General features: G+C 42.3%; 2 protein-coding genes and 1 long non-coding RNA gene across 5 annotated transcripts; 1 reads left to right on the top strand and 2 right to left on the bottom strand.

Moving 5' to 3' along the window:
• Positions 1–2,976: 2,976 nt before the first annotated feature.
• On the bottom strand, positions 2,977–12,982 carry LOC146502032 (uncharacterized; the record flags this gene model as incomplete). Its single annotated transcript, XM_085133307.1, has 4 exons — positions 2,977–3,234; positions 12,097–12,322; positions 12,365–12,465; positions 12,580–12,982. Coding segments are annotated over 4 exons (846 nt in total), but the record flags the coding sequence as incomplete, so codon positions are not given.
• A 444-nt stretch (positions 12,983–13,426) lies between these two features.
• Positions 13,427–19,323, top strand: LOC146502030 (uncharacterized). Of its 3 annotated transcripts, XM_085134282.1 has the most exons (6): positions 13,427–14,457; positions 15,269–15,356; positions 16,720–17,949; positions 18,340–18,514; positions 18,659–18,824; positions 18,977–19,323. In XM_085134282.1, exons 3-5 carry the CDS (start codon positions 16,899–16,901, stop codon positions 18,822–18,824), a joined length of 1,392 nt encoding a protein of 463 aa, XP_084990408.1. In that variant the 5' UTR covers positions 13,427–14,457; positions 15,269–15,356; positions 16,720–16,898; the 3' UTR covers positions 18,977–19,323. The 3 variants fall into 3 exon arrangements, with proteins under 3 accessions (XP_084990408.1, XP_084990406.1, XP_084990407.1); XM_085134281.1 differs by lacking the exons at positions 13,427–14,457; positions 15,269–15,356 and having other exon boundaries at positions 16,516–17,762; positions 17,880–17,949; XM_085134280.1 differs by lacking the exons at positions 13,427–14,457; positions 15,269–15,356 and having other exon boundaries at positions 16,514–17,949.
• Positions 15,163–16,495, bottom strand: LOC146502031 (uncharacterized). The gene is made up of 2 exons (XR_014869635.1): positions 16,034–16,495; positions 15,163–15,596 (listed from the first exon to the last, which is right to left on the bottom strand). It is a non-coding gene; the product is annotated as an uncharacterized LOC146502031 (long non-coding RNA).
• Positions 19,324–21,029: the final 1,706 nt, after the last annotated feature.

Raw genomic sequence — 21,029 nt, 5'->3', positions numbered from 1 at the left:
AAATAGGGTGAAGACTCAAATTATTTATACACTAGAATCTGAGTCTTAATGATTGCAATGAAACATGCTAACACTGCCACAGTGAGCGCTGTTAGCAGCTTGATAAGAACACAGATGAGATGTGTTAGTGGTCTGAGACCTGTTTGTTTCTCTTTGAACCTCTGAAGTCATTCATTCTGAGAAGTGAAGGGGAAGTGTTTTGGTGAGAATGTGGGTACAACAGCAGCAGAGCTCTGGAGGTTTCATGATGACCAGATGAACCTCTGACAGACAAATGGTTAACACATCGATGAACGGGAAACTAAACTGTCTTTAGGATTCACAGCAGTTTCTACACACAGCAGGTCCTTATTTTTTTTTTTTTAATGTTGTGTAAGTATAATTCAGAAGAATAATATTAACAATAAAAGCAGATGTTTGCACATGTTTGGAAATGTTATAATACAAGTTCAGTACAAACAGAGCTGTTCGAACCAGCAGAGTAAAAGTTTAATACTGAATATGAAAGAAGAGGAAGTCAAACTGGAGACAATAATAGACGGTAGATTGTACTGTGGTCTGTGGTGGATGGATCAGGTGTGTGTGAGGTGTGAGATGGAGAGAGTTTAAAAACACACAAAGTTGTCCACAAACATATTTACATTTATTCTTATTATTGTGCAGCAAAAAAAAAGCAATAGTTAGAAACTGAAGTTATAATTTGGATCATTAGATCTGTTCCTTTTTGTAAATCTCATTAAAACTAACCTCAGGAATAAAAATAAAGTATGAAAACTAACAATCAAATAAATAACACAAAATGTAAACAGCAATAAATAAGCTGCCATTTTTAACTCAGTGGGTAACCTTTAATAAAAATCATCAACAGCAAATTTAAACAAATAAAAGATTCTGTTTATTATAATTAAATAAAGGATAAATAATCGTTGTATGGTATTTTACTTGTTAGATAAATCTAAATGTACATGAAAAAGGTTTTAGCTAAATATGAGATAAAATCAAAATGTAATTTTTGTTTCCTTTTTTAAACCTGTCTTGTCCGACAGCATTCACAATCAGAAACATGATCTGAATGCTCTGTTGTACCAACACATTTGCTTTGCCAAGAGGAGCTATATGAATTTTGTATAGGTTTCTTATCTTAGTCTTTCTTTTTATTCTACTTGATTTATTCATTTTCATTGTTATTCACATTAACTTATGTGTAATTGATCAATACCAGAGCTGACAGGTAGAGAGAGGTAAGAATGGGTTGAGAGGAGAAAGGGAAAAAAGAAAAACAGAGAAAAATTGAGAAAAGAGAAAATCAAAAGGACACAGCACACATAGTTCAACTCAACAGATCACCACTTGTTGCACCTGTAAGAAAAACATACGAAAAACAAACAGCACCTCAGAAAAATGCACAATCTTGCATGTGTGTGTGTATATGAAAGAGAAACACACAGTTTAGTTGGGCCCTCCACCCCAAGAGTACTGCAGACCCAAGCCCACATGTCCAGATGACAACTGTGTGCTGACACAAGTAGAAGGAGAAACGAATGACAAGGGAGGCCCAGAAAGAGCTCCCATGGCAAACGTTTAAGAGTGAGAACCATCCAAGCATGAGCTCAGGACTGTTCTCATGGGCAATGACCAGAAGGGAGTGGAAGGGAGGAGCAACCCTCACCTTCTATAACCATGTCCCACAGTGGTCAAGGCTCAGAAAGTCTCAGACAAAGACCCAGTCACACAGACACACAGTGTTTTCAACAGCAATGGGTTAATTTATGTGATGAGATGATGTTTGAGTTGTTGATCAGTGGAGTCTGACAGAAGCAGAAGAGTCTCCAATATTTTCATAGTTCACTCCATCTTCACCCTCATCATTATGCTCCTGTGGAAAACAACACAACACACTTTAGATTCTCTCTGATATTGACACGTCTGATGAGGCAGATGGCCTGAAGAGGAGAGAATATGGACCCAAATGCAGACACAGAGATGCAGGAGAATGTTTAACAAAAAGCGAGCCTTTATTGTGGGCTGCAGAAAACACCAAAAACAAAAGGCGATCAGGGACTGTGAAAAACTAACTAAAACCTGAACTGGGAAAAAATAGAAATAAATATAAAGAATCTAAACCTGAGACAAAAGCCTGAATATGAAACATGACAATCTGAGAGGAGGGCCAATGAAAACATAGAAATAGCAGAAGGAGAAACACAGACGACCCAGCAACAAACACAGAAACACAAAGGCAACGAAGGAATGAGACATAGGAGGAAACACAGCTGGAGAAACCACACGCAACAAGACCCGGAAGAAGAAAAATGGAAAAAACTAACACGGCACACAAGACTGTCAAAGTCAAACAAGAAGACACAGACTTTACACTGAGACAAGGAGACATGACTGACAGGGGAGACAAAGGACACATGGATCACAGGAAGAGCGCAGAAACCAGACTAAAAATTCTACATAATAATTAAAACAAAGACTATTAATGATTCAAAACACAAAACACTGGGTCACCCCCACAAGACCGAGAAAGATATTCATACTTTGTGATATTATTTTGCTCATTCGTCTGATGTTTTCACTCTTGTGATTGTTTTTTAGATTCCTTATGATTACAGTTAAGTTTCAGTTGAACATGGTCAGCACAGTATATTCTTATCTTTCATTATGTTCTATCTTTGTATATCAACCGTGTCAAACAGGAACAGATACCACAAAGAGATTTTGCTCTTTGTGGCAGTCCACCCCTACGTGCTCTTACATCGAGTAACATAACACAGTGACATAGTGAATGGTCTGCCGGTCGGGTTGGGCCGAGGATGAATCAAATAGCAGTCGCCGGCGGTCTCCTCTTATCTGCTGCCTCCCGGTCCGCAGCCAATCGGTGCCAGCCATCCACCCGGACGCACCAATCCCGGAGGAGCACCTGGACACTTAAATTTGCATGTGATTAAGATCAGTCGTAACATCTATAAAGTTAGAGAGGACTGTTGAGTGTTCAAACTCACAGTGGTTTTCTCCATCTGTGTTTTGCTTCCTGAAAATAATTAAAAATAAATAAAAATAAAAAAAGAGTACAGTAAACAGTAAAACTCAAAGCTTTTTATGTATAAAAGTTTCATCTGTGAATATTCTCACCTTTAGTTTTCATCCACATGTTGACTGTAATAACAGATATTAAGAGAGCTGCTAAACCCACAGACACGATGATGCATCTCAACAAATACAGAAAATCTGAAAATAATAAAAACACTTTTACTGTAACTTTTTGTTAAGTTCAAAAATAAAAAGATTTCAAAATGTGATAAAAGCAGTCAGTTTTCTAACAGTGGTGACGATTGAATGTGTTTTTGGACTGAGGACTTTTTAGCTGTAGTATTTATTCTAAATTCTAATTAAAGTATACTAAATAAAAACCAACAACAAAAAGTACAAAAATCAGCTAACACTCACTAATCTTTCTTATTATCAATACAAGTTTCAAATAATTTAGAATGTTTTTGTTAAAGATTTGCAACACTGGAACCCTGTAAATACCTCAAACCATTAAAGATTTTAGGTTGTTAAATGAAACTGAACCAAAGAAACTCTCCATCAAAACCACAGAGTCAATCTGGAGACTTTAGGCAGTAGCGGTTTTAAATACGGGCGACACGGGCGGTTGCCCGGGGCGGCATCGTGGTGGGGGCGGCATCACCGGCATCGCCAAAAAAATATATGCTCGTTGTCCGAAAGTCTCCTTATATTTCAATCGCATTGCTATGAGTGCAATGTTAATTTCTGCCGATAAGTTCCACTTTGTTCTTACTGTTTGCTGCGGTGATGACGTCACATGCTTTTACGACGGTCCTGCCGTATCACGAGTCGGAGGAGCACTAGGCATGTTTTTCTCCATGAGTGCGGGGGAATAGCGATCTCCAGCCGTGTGCGTTCGTGTGCAAATAACCACACACGTCTGTCCATCCCTCCCACATTCGTTAAGTATGCCTACTGCTGTACTGTTGAGCTGCTGTTAACTTCCATTAAAGTATATCCGGACATCACTCTCTGTGCCCCACTCTCTGACCGGAGTTTAAGTCCTGAGGGAGCTATCATCCCAGCATCCCAGAGATAACTCTCTAACAAGTGGTCCTTCGAGCCGGATAGATAGCTACACTGAGGACAACATGGAGTTTCAGCACCGGGATATCCCTGACATATCCGTGCGACGGAAAACTCAGCGAGAGAGACATCTCCCGGCTTACTTTGATGATTATGAAGTTGAATATCAACCCAAATCAGGTACATCCACTGATAAACCAACAGCAGGTGCAGAGGCAGGGATGGCTACAGATCAGCGCTCTGCCAAGCAGCGCTCGACCTCTTCACGATCACATGCCTCAGGTTCTCAATGCAGCAAACCTAGATCCCAGGCTAGTGGACACTCACCTTCGGGAGGCTCTATAATCGCAGGGCTAACTGATTTGCAGACAGCGATGTTGGAAGAGAAGATGAAGGGCATGGAGCTAGCAGAATTGCAGCGGCAGATGATGGAAGAGAGTCTAGCTGAGGAACAGTGTTTAATCTTGGATGCTCAGGCCCGGGAAGCCCTCAGTAAGAAGGAGGAACTATACATGCAGCAAGAAAGGCAAAGACGTCAATTAGACGAAGAGGCACGTACTGCTCACCACACCAGAGAATCTATTACCAGACGTTTATCAATGCAGCGTCGACTCAAAGAGAAGGAGATGGAACTAAAGAAAGCTTCCCTCATTGCTGCTTTTCTTCGTGATCAAGAAGATGGGCTGCCACCACCTAGACCTTTAAATAACTGTGAGTATGACTCGGGCCTTCAGGCTTGCAGCAGTGGAGTAAACTCCCAAGTGAATCTGTCGGAGCAGCCAGCACATAATGGACAGCGACGTAATATGACCAGCTATGTGAATGCTTTCCCACCTTCGATCTTGCCAGTGGATGCATCAGTACCAGATACGCAGCCCTTACATCCCACTAGCTCCTCAGCTGACCTGGAGCCAGTATCTGAACCTCTCCATGGGTGTCCAACGCAACATATCGGTCCTGCTATGGATACTCCCTCAGCTGGTCATCAGTATGGTCAGCAACTAGGTGGAAATCAATCCCCTATTACCTACCCGACTCAGACTCTCCGACCTGCAGCAGAGGACAGCTTTAATATCCCTAACCGACAATCACAGCCTCCTGGAAAGGTGAAACACCAGGGATGGCTTCCTCCAGTGCCATACACAACACCCAGTCGGTTTCTACCACTTCCTGATTTACAGTCCCGCCTGCGGGATAAAGTCGGACCAGCTGGCTGTGGGCCCACGGCGCCGTCTTTACGGTCAGAGATACCGTTGCCACCTACTGACAGCAATGGCAACAACTTGATGGAACTGCTAATTGCCAGCTCGTATGGGATCCCCAAGCCAGCACTACCTTCTTTCGCCAGTGGTAAGGAAAGTGATTTTGCACTTCTTAAGATGGCTCTGAACAGTCTGCTTGGCAGCCATACTCATCTCACAGAGCAGTTCAAATATCAAATCCTTCTGGAGCAGTTAAAATTACCAAGTGCTTACAAACTAGCACAAGCATATATGCATGATCCCCTGCCATATACTACAGCACTCCAGGCTCTCCAAGACAAATATGGTCAACCTCGTCAGCTCGTACAGAGTGAGCTTGGATCTATCCTGAACTCTCCCCAAATCCGGGTGGGGGACCCAGAAGCCTTCGACAATTTTGCTCTGGATGTGCAGGCTTTAGTAGGTATGCTTCGATCGCTGGAAGGTGAAAACGGCTACGAACTGCGATGTGGCTCTCATGTCGATAAGTTACTGAGTAAGCTCCCAGCAAGCTACAGAGATGGGTTTGTTGAGTACAGCCTCAGTCGTGGGATACTGAGAACTGGAACTGACAAGACATATACCCTGCCAGATTTTTCGGCCTGGCTCCAAGTGAAGTCGCAGGCCAAGCGCATATCTAGTAGGGCAGCCGACATGTTTCAGGACCAGACCAAACAAGGTCAGAAAGGCAGGAAAAGCCAAAGATATCCTTCCACTGTGTATTACAACACAGACAACAGGAAGGGGGATGGAGCTCATCTGGAACCAGGTCATTGGATACCTCCCATCAAAGGGAAGATTAAGCCAAAACCTTACTGTCCATACTGTGACACTCGTGAGCACTACCTTAATCTTTGCCCCAAATTTAAGACACTGTCCACCACCCAAATTGCAGAGTGGATCAAAGATAAGGGTTGTTGGCGTTGTGGACGGAATCACGCACCTGATGTGTGCACCCTGAAGGCACCCTGTAAAGCGTGCAAACAGCAACATCTTACAGTGCTGCATGAGGTTTGCCAACAGGAGCCCAGGAAAGTCCTGATGGTTGGCACTGCCCCATCTACATTGATCACCCAAACCGTCCTCATAAGGTCCTGCTAAAGGTTTTGAAGGTGTATCTGTACAATGCTGAGTATTCATTAGAGACCTTTGCTGTACTAGATGACAGTTCTGAACGATCCATCATCCTACCACCAGCCGTGCAGCACCTCAATCTAGGGAAGGAAGCCGAGACACTTTAAGGACCGTTCGTCAGGATGTGATTCACCTGCAAGGGGCCTCGGTCTCCTTTGAGATTTCCCCTGCCCATGATCCTAAAGTGAGATACCAAATCCATCATGCCTTCACTGCTGACAAACTGGGCCTCTCTGAGCACAGTTATCCAGTTAAGGCACTCATGCAAAAATATGCACACCTGCAGGGACTCCCACTTTCCCCTGTCGACAGGGTGCAGCCTTTAGTCCTTATTGGCTCAGACTTCCCTCATCTGCTTGTCCCAACGAAACCTGTACGGTCTGGCCCTCCTGGGGGTCCATTAGCAGTCTGTACCCGCCTTGGATGGGCTCTGCAGGGTCCAGCTAACTTAGCCCAGTTCGCTGGGGAAGAGCAACAGTGTCTCTTTACTGGGTCTCCAAGCAATGATCTCCTTCAACATGTAGAACGATTGTGGAAGGCGGATGTACTCCCATACACAAATGTGAAGACCGCAACACGTTCTAAGGAAGATCAGAAAGCACTTGAAGCTCTTGAGCGGCGCACAACCAGAGTGCAGGTGGAGGGAGTGATAAGATATGCAACGCCCCTCCTCCGTCGCAAAGACAGTCCTCGCCTCTGGGCACCCAGGCTGGCCTTGCTACCACAGTTACGGAGTACTGAACGTCGGATAGCGAGAGACCCAGGGCAGACTGAAACCTATTGTCAGGAGGTGCATAAACTGGAGGTGGTAGGCTATGTTGAGAAACTATCACCTGAGAAGGTGGATTGTTCGGGCGAGTCATGGTATCTACCCCACCATGTAGTTCACCACAACAACAAGGCTAGACTTGTATTCAACTGCTCATACCAATACAATGGGCTAAGCCTCAACAGCCAGTTGCTTCCAGGTCCAATTCTGGGACCTTCACTGCTTGGGGTCCTCCTCCGCTTCAGGGAGCATACTGTGGCCATAAGTGGTGACATCAAGGCAATGTTCCACCAAATTCGGTTGCTGCCCGAGGACAAACCTCTGCTCCGCTTCCTATGGAGGTCTATGAGGAAGGATGAGGAGCCAAGCGTGTACGAGTGGCAGGTTCTGCCTTTTGGTACAACGTGCAGTCCTTGTTGTGCCACCTATGCCCTCCAAAGACATGTCAGGGACAACAGCCAGGGTAATGAAGATATCTTGGGCACGGTGGAGAGGGCCTTCTATGTCGATAACTGTTTGCATAGTCTCCAATCTGCAGAGGAGGCTAAGACTCTCATAGATCGGATGCGGGAGTTACTCGCCAAAGGAGGATTCGAGATCAGGCAATGGGCCAGTAACATTCCATCGGTGGTAGAGCACCTGCCAGTGGAAGCCAAAGCAGCCAGCACAGAGCTTTGGCTCTCCCAGCACAGCCAAGACCCAGAAGAACCAGCTCTGGGCCTTCGTTGGAACTGTCTTACTGACCGCCTTGGATACAGGCATCGACTTGTGGAGTACTCTCTGCCCACACTGAGAAATGTTTACCGGGTGATGGCATCGCAATATGATCCTCTAGGCTTCCTCATACCCTTCTCAACTCGAGCAAAGGTTCTAATTCAGGATCTTTGGAAGGCAGGAGTTGGATGGGATGAACAAATCCATCCTACGGCCCTACTAGAGAGATGGACACAGTGGGAGAAGGAACTAGTGTACTTGCCACAGGTGGAATTACCAAGATGCTATGTCCCACCAAGAGCAGACGCCGGGAGACCAGGTAGAGGGGCTCACATATTTTGTGATGCCTCCGAAAGAGCCTATGGGGCAGTAGCCTATCTGCGAACACAGGACTCCCAAGGCGATGTCCACGTGGCATTCATGATGGCGAGGTCAAGAGTAAGCCCCCGGAAACAGATTTCTATGCCACGTTTGGAGTTATGTGCAGCTCTTGCCGGAGCCCAATTGGCTAGAGTACTGGAGACCGAGCTGGCCTTTCAACCCAGTGACATCACTCTATGGAGCGACTCAACAACAGTTTTGACCTGGATCCAATCTGATTCATGCCGCTATAAGGTCTTTGTTGGTACCAGGATTGCCGAAATACAAGATCTTACTGAGGTGTCAAGTTGGAGATATGTCAACACCAAGGACAATCCGGCTGATGACCTCACGCGAGGGAAAACCCTTCTCGAGCTGAGTCAACCAAACCGTTGGACTCAGGGCCCACCTTTCCTTTTAACGAACCCTGATACCTGGCCAACTCTCCATGAAGGTGAAGGTCAAGAAGACGATGGGGAGCTGAGAGGAACAGCATTCTGTGGAACCACCACCACATGCAGTCCACAGCAAATGGTGCCAATTTCCAATTTTGGCAAATGGAGTGAAGTGGTTAAGGCTACCCATCAGATCCTTCATGGGGCGGCTGCTGATCACGAAAACCATGTCATGACTGCTACAGATGCATCAGCTGCTGAGCTGCATCTCCTGAAACAAGCTCAAAGTGATAGCTTCCCCGAGGAATTACAGGCCCTGGCTGCTGGTAAGGCAATTCATAAGCAGAGTCGCCTGCTAACACTTGCTCCGGAGTATGACCCGGCTATTGGGCTGATAAGAGTTGGGGGAAGACTCAGAAGAGCAGAAGGTCTGGACTTGGATGCCATGCACCCCATAGTCCTTGACCCGCAGCATCCGGTGACTAAACTACTGATCAGACAATATGATGAGCAGCTGTTGCACCCTGGGCCAGAACGAGTGTTCGGGGAGATGAGGAGAAAATATTGGATTCTCCGAGGAAGGGAGGCAATCAAGCGGCACCAGCACAGCTGTGGTGAGTGTCGAAGGTGGCGAGCCAGTCCTGATATTCCTCGGATGGCAGATCTACCCCCCGCGAGGCTACGCCTATACAAACCACCCTTTTGGTCCACTGGAGTCGACTGCTTCGGCCCTTACAACATCAAAGTAGGACGGCGCACCGAAAAGCGTTGGGGTATCATATTCAAATGCATGACTACGAGCTGTGTGCATCTTGACCTGTTGGACAGCATAGATACCGATGCCTTTCTCATGGCTCTGCGTCGGTTTATTGCACGCCGGGGAAAGCCATATGAGATCCTATCTGACTGTGGTACCAACTTCAGGGGAGGAGAGACCGAACTGCGGTCTAGTTTCTCAGCTCTTGAAGCCCCCATTAAAGAGCAGCTGGCGGAGCAGAGGATTGAGTTCCGGTTTAATCCACCAGGTTCCCCCCATTTTGGAGGTACTTGGGAACGGGAGATAAGATCTGTGAAGACAGCTCTTCAAGTGGTGTTGGGAGGTAATACGGTTACAGAGGCAGTTTTGCAAACTGTGCTGATCGAGGTGGAAGGGATCATTAATGCAAAGCCTCTCGGGTATGTCTCTTCGGATGTAGTGGATCCGGATCCAGTCACACCCAACTTATTGCTAATGGGGCGACGAGATGCGTCACTCCCCCAGGTGATTTATGCTTCGAGTGAGATGCTGGGAAGACGGCGATGGCGCCATAGTCAGATTCTGGCGGACCATTTTTGGTCCAACTTCCTGCGTCACTATCTGCCGGATCTTCAGAGGAGACAAAGATGGCAGGGGGAAACTGACAACTTAACCACAGGACAAGTGGTTATGGTGGTTGACTCACAACTACCGCGAGCGCAGTGGCCTATTGGAAAGGTGGTCAAGGCCTGTCCAGGGCCAGATGGTCGGGTGAGAGCTGCTGAGGTGACAATCAAGGGACAGACATATCTTCGACCAGTTGCCAGATTGGTCAGACTCTCAGCCTGGGAGGATGATGAGGATTGGAAACCCAATGATGCTTAGACTTTCGGTTGAAGAGCAAATTTACTACTTAAATTTGGGGGCGGCTGTGTCCGAAAGTCTCCTTATATTTCAATCGCATCGCTATGAGTGCAATGTTAATTTCTGCCGATAAGTTCCACTTTGTTCTTACTGTTTGCTGCGGTGATGACGTCACATGCTTTTACGACGGTCCTGCCGTATCACGAGTCGGAGGAGCACTAGGCATGTTTTTCTCCATGAGTGCGGGGGAATAGCGATCTCCAGCCGTGTGCGTTCCTGTGCAAATAACCACACACGTCTGTCCATCCCTCCCACATTCGTTAAGTATGCCTACTGCTGTACTGTTGAGCTGCTGTTAACTTCCATTAAAGTATATCCGGACATCACTCTCTGTGCCCCACTCTCTGACCGGAGTTTAAGTCCTGAGGGAGCTATCATCCCAGCATCCCAGAGATAACTCTCTAACACTCGTACTCATGCTGCCCCGACGTCAGCCAGCGCATTTTGGGAATGGTACAGGCACCGATCGGTTCTCTATCGCCCATTTGCTGGGAGTAAGGGCGCCCTCCGTTTGCGAGGTGCGCCTGCTGCTTGCGGCGCAGGGAGGAGAGGGCAGGGCAGCAGGGGATTCTCTGACAGCAGCATCTAATAACCAACTCGCAAAATAAAACAAAATAAAAACAAAACAAAAAAACACCAGACATCATGATACAGACTTATAATTTGCACCGATGTTTTTTCAAAATTCTATACACGAAAAGTGAGCGCCAGAGCCCTCGGTGCACCTGCTCGCTGCTGAAGTCAAAGTAAACTTTATTGTCATCTCCGCTACATACAGTCCAGTATATAGAGAGACGAGACGATGAGGCTCCAGTTACAGCAGTGCAAGTAAACAAACAATGAATATAAGAAGAGTAAGAAAATAAATATACACTTTAGGACTCGGGGTAAAGGGATCAATAACAATTTAAAATTTACAGTTTGATGATTTAAAGTCTCACACATAACCCGTCGAAAGGGGAGGGGGCCTGCTGCTTCCAAATAGAGCACATTTCATTTATAGTGTTGTAAATCCAAGTCCATCATGTATTCATGATTTGAATCCTGGGTTGTGTGAAATCTCAGAAATACACCTTAGACAAAGCAAATCTGTGAACTAAGGTGTAGGTCTGTTAGGTTATGTTGTGGTGATCCTCGGGTTGGTGGATTTGTGTTCATACTGGAGTGCAAAATTCAAACCAATGAAAGATGGACAAGAAAAGTTCAAAGCCATCAGGTCCTCAGTTTATATAAAAGAGAAAAGAAGAGGAGGAGAAACGAGCAAAAGATACAGGTAAGCAGATGTGTGATTGGATAAAGGCAGGTCATCCTGAAACAATCAGAATCAGAATACTTTATTAATCCCTAAGGAAATAATGTGGATTACAGCTGCTCCAAGAAGAAATGGTAAAAATAGTAACAGTAACAGACTAAACTCCAAACAATACATTATGTTACAGATTTTAATATTAATTAGTCATTGTTAATTGTTGATTTGTCCTGTTCTCATTGTATGACGAATTATGATGGCTGTTTGGTAGCTGTTTGCATACTATGCATACTCTCTCTCTCTCTCTTCATATGTGTGTGTGTACAACAGCTTTATGTTAATGTACAACCCTTAATATGTTTTGTGTGTGTGTGTGGGGGGGGGGGGGGGGGCAGAGGGAGTGTTCGCCCAGGGCGCCAAACAGGCTAGGACCGCCACTGACTTTAGGCTTGAGTAAATGATTCAGTCTCTACCTGCTGATGGAGTATTTGACGCTATTGTCACCGTTCCTTCTGATGTCTTTACTTCTTCTTTCATTGTCCACATGTTTGTTATTTTTAATGTGGGTTTAATTGGGGATTTTGTTGATTTTGTTGTCATTTTCACATCTTCACCTAAAGAAAAATGCAATAACAACATTAAAGACACTGACAGTAAGATAAGACTTGAAAGTAAGTTAACAACAACAGAGAGGAAACAGTGGTGAGATGTTTAACAGTCTAAAAAGTCTCATTTTTGATGATGTCTCCTGTCTGAGGATATGTTCTCTTTATCTTCATACAGACACTCAACTGTGAGTCTACAGTGTTCATATGTCAACACAGAGCTGTTCAAGATGCTTTATCATTGTTCTCATGTACACACACTGGTGAAGATGGAGATATTGTAAGAGAAAAGCAACAATAGAAAAATGAACTTCATCACTGTGATCATAATTATTGTGGTGTTTCAGTTTGTTGTTCTAACAGGACAGTTTGAGCTGAAAACATTAAGATGTAAATACTCACTGTTAATAACAGACAGATCAATCGTAAAGTCTGGACCTTCTTGTGATCCTGTTGCTGTTTTGAACTGTCTGCAGGTGTAACAACCAACATCCTGATCTGTGACCTTCTTTATAACCAGAGAACAGTCTGCAGAAAGACTCAGTCTGTCTGATTCAGGTTTGACTTCTTTATTCTGCCCAAGTTCAAAGAGTGATACTGAGCTGCTTGGATCACTGAAGATCCAGGTAGTACTGTTACAGTTATGCTGACCTTGTAACGAGGTGTTACAAGGCAGAGTAACATCATGTCCACATCCAGCTGTAACAGTTTGAACAGTTTGATGTTGCTCAGTTGTTCCTGTTGAGAAAAAGAGAGAGAGAAATGTGAAACATCAAATATGTTATGAATATGAGTGTTATGTTTATAATGTGAAGTTTATTTTAAATACAACACAAGTTTAAGTTTCAACTTTAGTTTCCAAGAGTCAGCTAAAGTCACAAAGTTCATCATGACTGTCTCAGTTAAAGGAAGAATAAAGGAGTAACACTTGTCTCCCCTGTGTCCAGCTGAATTAATTTATTTAATGCAGCTCGATAACCTCCCTCTTTCTCTTATATTATTTTTACTTCTACACTGTTAACCTTTGCTGTATTTTTCACAGTAAAATACCACAAAATGCCCAGTAACTTACCTGAAAACATTTCTACAGTTAATTACTGTAATTTGCTTTGCATTATGGGTATATTAAGGTTATTTACATTTACTTACTGTATTTTTTAAAATTGCGGTAGTAGTTATACCTACCGTTAATACATTAGCAGTAGTGCTACTGTATTATGTGATTTGAATGGTTCATCATACTGTTTGTGTATTTTTACTCTTTCAGTGGTTGGTTGCAATAGTGCATTACATTTTAACTCTTTCACTGCCAACCATTTCCAGATTTTCCTCCAACCTATGCCATTTGTCAGTATGATACCAGTGAAAGTATTATGGTTTTGACTTTTTAGGGGACTTGCCTGTGTGTAAGGTTCAAGAATTCTGATCATCTAATCTGCTGCATGAAGTTGTATGCACATGCACAGCTGCTGCAAATGTGTGCTTGCCACTGCGTTGCCATAGAGATCAATTCAAGTGACAGCTGCTCCTGGGGAGAGGGAAAAGAATGCAGAAAGGCCTCCTTGTAGGGAAATTTTATAAAGCAAGGTTCTCCAAATCTCTCCCAAAATTCTGTGTTTTCTTAATTGACTTCCATTCATATGTAAAGACTATAAGGTTAACTACAAATAAAAAAAGCAGAATTCACATTGCTGCATCTCCATCACTTATCTCTGATTAACCCTGAACAAGATTCACACTTCCTTTTGTTAATTTCTTTACTTGCCACTATTCTGTTGTTGGATTTCACTTAGGTTGTTGCTGCTGTCTGTTTTTGTGTAATTTTGTACTTGTGACAAGTAGTGAATAAAGTTATTTAAAAAAGACGCAGAAAGGCGAACTTCAGTCAGTGGAGAATATTGTAATAATTTGGCGGAGGCTTCTCAGTCGAGCAGTAACTGAACTGCTCATTTACTGAACGTGCAACATGTACAGAACTCTTCTGGGAACTAGTCAACCCAACTTAGTGAAACACACACTGAATGCATGCTGGCCCCGCCCACCCACCTACCTCTACCAACCACCACTCCATATCCTGACTGACATGACCTGTGATCCAGTGATTGACAGGAGAGGAAAGACAGGCCAACTTTGTTAACTCTTCGTTACGATATGCTCGAGAGGACAAAAGATTTTGCACCTCGTTATTGTTGGACCTCTGTGTGGAAACTGCAAACGGGACGTCATAAGGTAATGCAAAGGACTCTCCTACCTAACATACTCGTTTATTAATTTTTAAGAGCATATATATTTTTTGTGTGTGGGGGGGCTTAAAATCGGTGTTAGCTTGGTCGAAATAGCACATTAGCTGAATTATTCTGGAAAAAATAGGTTGTGTGTGTTTTTTTCTTTTCTTATTTAAATATATATTTAGATATATATTTTCCACGGGGAGGGGCGAGGAACACAGGCGCAACGACAGTCTTTGTCTTTTTCCCGCCGAGTGTGGTGCATTGTCCTCCTGGCTTCTGTTCTATGAGAAGCTGGCCACGCTAACAGTGGGACATTTAGCTTCAGCTCTTTGAAAGACAGGACAAAGCAGCAGGTAAAAATACACATTTAATGAGAATAAAGAAAGACAACTTTTTTTTGGAAATTTAGAGACTGCTAAAACAATCTTATCCAGTTTTGAGCTTGCTCATGTAGGTTAGCCTGCTTTATTTAATTTTGTGTGAGCTGCAGTACACAACATTAAAAAGTTAATATAACATTAGGTTGGTGGCGCCAGGAACTCCAACCTAAGTTTAATATTTATTATTTTTTTAAGTGGGAAGGAGTGCATGTTTTTTTTCCTTTAATACAATGTCTTCCAGGGTCTTTTTCATAGGAAAACCATGTAACGTCTGTGTTAGGTTGGTCAAAAGAGCAATTAGTTGAATTATTCTGGAAAAGATGGGTTGTGTGTTTTTTTTCTTTTATTTACTTATGTAAATATATTTTTCAAGGGTTAAATAAATGCAACATTAAATTAACAATTGTCTCTCTGTCTTTTCCCGCCCAGTGTGGTGCATTGCTGTCCTCCTGCCCTTGCTGGCCGGCTGACAGTGTGATGTAGCCTCAGTTCTTTGAGAGACAAGACAAAACAGCAGGTAAAAAGACATATTTAGTGAGAATAAAGGTAGACAACATTTTTTTTGAAATTTAAAGACTGCTAAAACAATCTAACCCAGTTTTGAAGTTTCTGATGCAGGTTAGCCTGCTCTAATCTGAACTGTGGTTTATTGTTTCATAGGTTCCATTTAAAAAGCAAGACAGTGTAGTGGTCTGTAAATTAGTCGCAGTTAGTTGCAGTGCCATTGTTAAGGGGTTTAACGTCAGCTTGACAGACCCTCCAAAATTTTTCCTCCAGTGTTTCAGGGTCTGCATGGTTTAAGTTAATAACATTGATCTATAGATAGTTTTTCTTTTAACTTTTTCCCATTTTTTGATACAAACCAAGCAATGTAGATCCCTTCTTTAATAATAGAACAAACAGATAATAGATTGAGATGTTTTTCAGTCACTGTTGTGTTGTTGCCATGCTCTTTGCAAATTAAAAGTTAAGTCAAATTCAGACACATGCAGCCATGTACAGGTGTAAATTTTGTGGTGTTTGTAGTTCAGAATTAAGACAATTTTGTTATCGTACGAAGAAACATCAGCACACAGCTAATTATCGATTCACATGTGGAATAGAGCAATGTCCTTCTTCCTATCGAACATTTTCTGCATTCAGATCCCATATGCACAGGAACCACCGCTATCGCAGGGCTCAGACTAAACACACCCATTTTAAAGGAAATCTTGCTTGTGGAGTTGAGGCATGTTTCTATGTGGCAGAGAATTTTTCAGCATTATGCACTCACTTGAGATTTCATATTAAAGATGGCAAGAAAGTTGTCTGTCCTTATGATGACTGCCACAAACATTTCAGAGTGCGCTCATCTTTTGCCACACATTTATCCAGGAAACATAAGCCAGTGATAACAACTCAGGTGTCAACTCTCCCCGAAAATATAGACTGTACTCAGCCTTCTGAGGAGAATCTGACTCCAACTCCATGTGATCATCTAGAGGAGTGTGATAATCAACAAGAGACATTTTTACATAATTTGGCTCTTTTCTACCTGAAAATGCAAGCCAAGATGCTGTTGCCAGCGAGCACAATACAGTGTATTCTTGATGGATTTCAGCATGTCCATAGCAGTTCTTGAAAATAATTGTAAATTAGTTATTTTGAGAGTTATTTTGAAATTGTACTTTATTTTTCAATTCATAGTTCATAAAAAAATCTAGCTTTCAAAACTAAAACTAGCTTTCATTGCCATTGGTATTATTTCTCCAACACTCTTGCTTTTGTGTCTCATATAAGAGTATTACTCAATAAATACTCCAAAAAACCCATCTGTACATAGTTAATGTGGAATTGTTCTGCTGTGTTTATGTGTGTGTGTGTGAATATCGACGACCAAGTGGAGTCTGGCTCTTCAAACAACCCAAAGGAACCTGAAACCACCTGCTCAACAACTGTGCAAGTGCCACTACAGGGTAATTCACTCTGTTCTGCACAAGCATCAGGTCAACTCCCTTCCACACAACCAAATGTAAGCAACACCTCCTGGATCAGCAATTTTTCAGTTCCCTGGGAGAAGATGCCAACAAGACTTTCACAGGCCTTGGCATCTGGTGGAATGGCTCACCCAGAAGACAGGAGAATAATGATTAGGACTGTTGTAGAAGGAATGCGAGTACACTGCCCCAACCCTAACAGAGCTGCTTGTGGGGAGGTAGCTAGAGCTATTGTATCTAAGTATCCCGCTACCTTTGCAGATAAGACTGCAGAAGGTGAGCAATTAGGCTGTGGTTATTATTCCCTACTCAAACAGCTTAAAACAAGAGTTGAACATGTAAATAGAGACAATGTCAGCAGCAGAATCCGGGAGCCAAGGAAAAGGTCTACCAGGGAAAACAATGAGGGTGATGTTGCCATCAAAAGGGGGAGATCTGAACTTGATAGCTATGGTTGCATCAACTGGCAACCCACAACCCTACCAGAAGGAGAAACGACTGAAACTTTGGAGACAAAAAGACAGACTATGTCAACTGTCTTCAGATCAGCAGGTCCTCAAGCAATTGAAACAACAGATGTAAATACTTATATGTCTTTGACTTATATTTACCAGAGGCACATGCTTAATTCTTGGCCTGCCCCCACCTTATGTGAGGTTCAAGAGCATTGGCCATTTCTTTTTACTAAAAGAGGCCTCTGCACTCACTTCCACACACTCACAGATATTGAGGTAGAGACACGTCTCAGTGAAGCCCTTCTTACGAAAGGAAGGAGAATTTTGAACTTCTTTCAAGGCCAGAGACTTCAGTGGAACAAGGAGATTGAACATCTGCTACGTGAGTGCGACAGTGCAAAGCTGAACCACAACCAGATCGCCACAGCAGCCATCCTTCTTCTGATGAAGTACTTCCAAGAAAAAGAGGACTCAATCTTCATCTTGGCTGACGTAATTATATTTAAAATTTTACACATGCACTCTCAATACTGTCAACATAAACAAAGGAAAAATATTTCAATGATTTTGGGTATCATCATTCAAATCAGTTCCTTTTGTGTTTTAAAGGCTTTTTCCACCAAGATGTCTGTTGAGAGAGAGATGACCTTACCCATCACACCAAGGGTAATAGCGCTTGGTAAGTAAATAGTTTCAATCCTCTTGTAATATTTTTGTAAAAAATCTATGTAATTATTGTGGTATTTGTACCCACAACAACTTACTTAACAGGGGTTTGTCTGTTTTATATTGTATAAAAATAGAATACACACAGTTTGCTGCTGTTTCTCTTATTATTTATTATACACAATGACCAACAGGAAAAAACAGCCTAACATGCCAAAACATTAGGCAGTTTTTTCCTGTAATTGATCATAATTTTCATTACATAATAAATAATAAGAGAAATAGCAGCAAACCATGTGGATTCTATTTTTGTACAGTGTGAGGCCTGCTATCCAGCATTCTTGTGGAAACCTTATTTGTAAGGGTGAGCACATTGTCTTATTGGACTCTTGTCTGTTTTTAGGGAATAATTTCATGTCTGCAAGCCGCTGGATGATCAGTTTGGAGGGCAAGGTATTTTATGAGCCTGAGCAGATGCATGACTTTGCCAGCACCCTTGCTGTCTTCTTTGCGTCATACTACGTTTTCAACCTTGAGTATCAGGAGTCAGCGTCCATCACACTGGAGATGATACAGAGGTAAATACTTTACACCATTAAAGCTTACACCATTTAAGAATGAAATATATGTGATAGCTTGACTACAGTTGCAGAAACATATAGGTGATTGCTGTAATGTATGTTTTAATTTTGAAATTAAAGCAGCCTTTTTTCCGTTAAAAGGTTCTTTGTGAGGATCAATCCAGACATGGGAACAAAATGCCCTGCAAAACTTGGTACAAGCTGCAAGACAGGTCGTGTCGTAAAGAGGAAGGTTACAAGCATCAGCCCTCGGATCACCACCTTCCTCCAGCGGCTCTCTGAGTTTGAATGGAGGACTTCCAACTAGGTAAGAATACAGAGATGATAATATTTTTTACATAGCTGATAATTATATACATACTGTACACACATCCATACAACAGTATGAATGATCTCAGACAGATGTGAACAAGTGAATAACCTGAGCAAACATGAATATTGATGATGTGTCTTTGACAGGTGGTGATAAAGACTACGCTGAACCTGACCATCCTGGTAACGGAAATCTAAATCCCATGTCACATTCTATTTCCTGGGACCCACTGATAATTATTACATTTTGTAAATGATTTTTGTTTTACAATTGTAATAGTTTATTTAATGTTCATGCTGGTGGGTTTGTCCTGTTTTTAGTGGAATGAAAAACTGTTTTCCTTAAAAAAATCAGACACAGAAAGGTGAAGGACTGTGTAGTTTTCATGTACGCTTCTATTTATTTTGGTTATTGACATTGTTTTTATTCAGTTGAAAAATGTTTTTCTTGTTAAAAAAAAATTATCAACAATAAATGTTGGTTTAATTCACTATTCTGAGACTACTTTATTGAATTATATTGTTTTTTGTAAATGTTCTTATATTGAATATGAATGTTAATATTATTTTATATGCTGTAAAACATAATTACAGTCTACACAAATTATACTGTACACAATTACAGTGTTATACCATAAACCACATTTGCAGTACAGTGATACTATAAAACTTAATCACGGTAAGTCTTTCTAACTGTAAACCACGTTTACAGTAAAGCTGCATTACCACAAACAACATTTACAGTAAAGCTGTTATACTGTAATATATGTTTACAGTAAAGTGGTTGAACTGTAAAACATCACAACAGTAAAGATACTGTAGATCAGTAATTACAGTAACTTACTGGCAATAGTGTTGCCAGTAAGTTAATGTAAAAATACAATAAAATGTCTAACAGTGTAGATTTCATGTGAATTGCAGACTCACTTGTTTTCTTCTCACTTGTAGTTTTTAAGGACTGTACAGAAGTTGAAGATATCTTGATCAAAAATAGGAGAGAGGAAGTTAAAGGTGTGAAGTCTGTTAGTAGAGATAAGTGTTTGCAGTACTTTAGCTCTTCTGTGCATATAGTTTATTATTAGAAAACAGTGTTCATGATGATGTTTGTAGACACACGGAAAGAGGTTCAAATTCAAAAAACTCTTTCTACACCAGAAAACCTTGGTGTCAACAATAAAACATGGTGATACTACTGCAGTGACCATTAGCATTAGCAGCTAGAACAAAGGTGATATGCATTAGTGCCCTGATACAATGTGGTTCTTCGTTTCTTCTTAGAAGTGAAGGGGAAGTGAGAATGTGGGTACAACAGCAGCAGAGCTCTGGACGTTTAATGAGGACCAGATGAGCCTCTGAAAGATAAATAGGTAACACATCAATGAGTCTGAGATTGAACTGCCTTTGGGTTTCCCCTGGTCACTGAAGACCACACAGCTGGTCAAGAAGGCTCAGCAGCGGCTGTATTTCCTGAGGAGGCTGAGGAAATTTGGTATGTTGGCCAAGATCCTCAGCAGGTTCTTGGTCGACAGCAGGCTCTTGAAGAGCACAGTGACCAGCTGCATCACTGCATGGTACGGCAGCACTACTGCTATGGACCGCAAACGCCTGCGGAGAGTGATAACAACTGTGGAGAAGATCATCATGACTCCATTGCCCTCTCTGCAGAGCATCTACCATCGCAGAGTACAGAGGAGAGTTGCCTCCATCCTCTAAGACCCCACACACCCCCAACACGGACTGTTCACACTTCTGCCCTCGGAGCGGAGGTTCAGAAGTGTGAAATCCAGAACATCCAGACTCAACAACTCCTTCTTCCCCACTGCCATCAGAACAGCTGACCTATTTTTGACAGTGATGATCATTTTTTTTGCACATCAGGTCATCCTACATATTAAGCCAGCATATAAAGCTATAGCTCTTTTGCATACATCTCTGTTTCAAATCTTCATATTTTGTCTCCCTTTCTGTCTTCGTATATTTATTTGTACTATTTGTATTTATGTTCTATTTCTATTGTATATATTAATCAGCATCTGTGGGTGGACAGCAAAGAAAGAATTTCATTGCACAGAGAAATGCCTTTTTCTCTTGTGACACGTAACAATAAACATTTTGAATATTGAATCTTGAAGTGTCTGTTACTGTTTGAGGGGTCGGTCTGTTTGGCACAAATGACAGTAAACAAAGTAAAAGTAATATA

Source organism: Neolamprologus multifasciatus, chromosome 15, assembly GCF_963576455.1.
Source record: "Neolamprologus multifasciatus chromosome 15, fNeoMul1.2, whole genome shotgun sequence".
NCBI classification, from domain to species: domain Eukaryota; kingdom Metazoa; phylum Chordata; class Actinopteri; order Cichliformes; family Cichlidae; genus Neolamprologus; species Neolamprologus multifasciatus.
The sequence above is the reverse complement of the archived record's forward strand: the minus strand, read 5'-3'. Positions and strand labels throughout refer to the sequence as shown.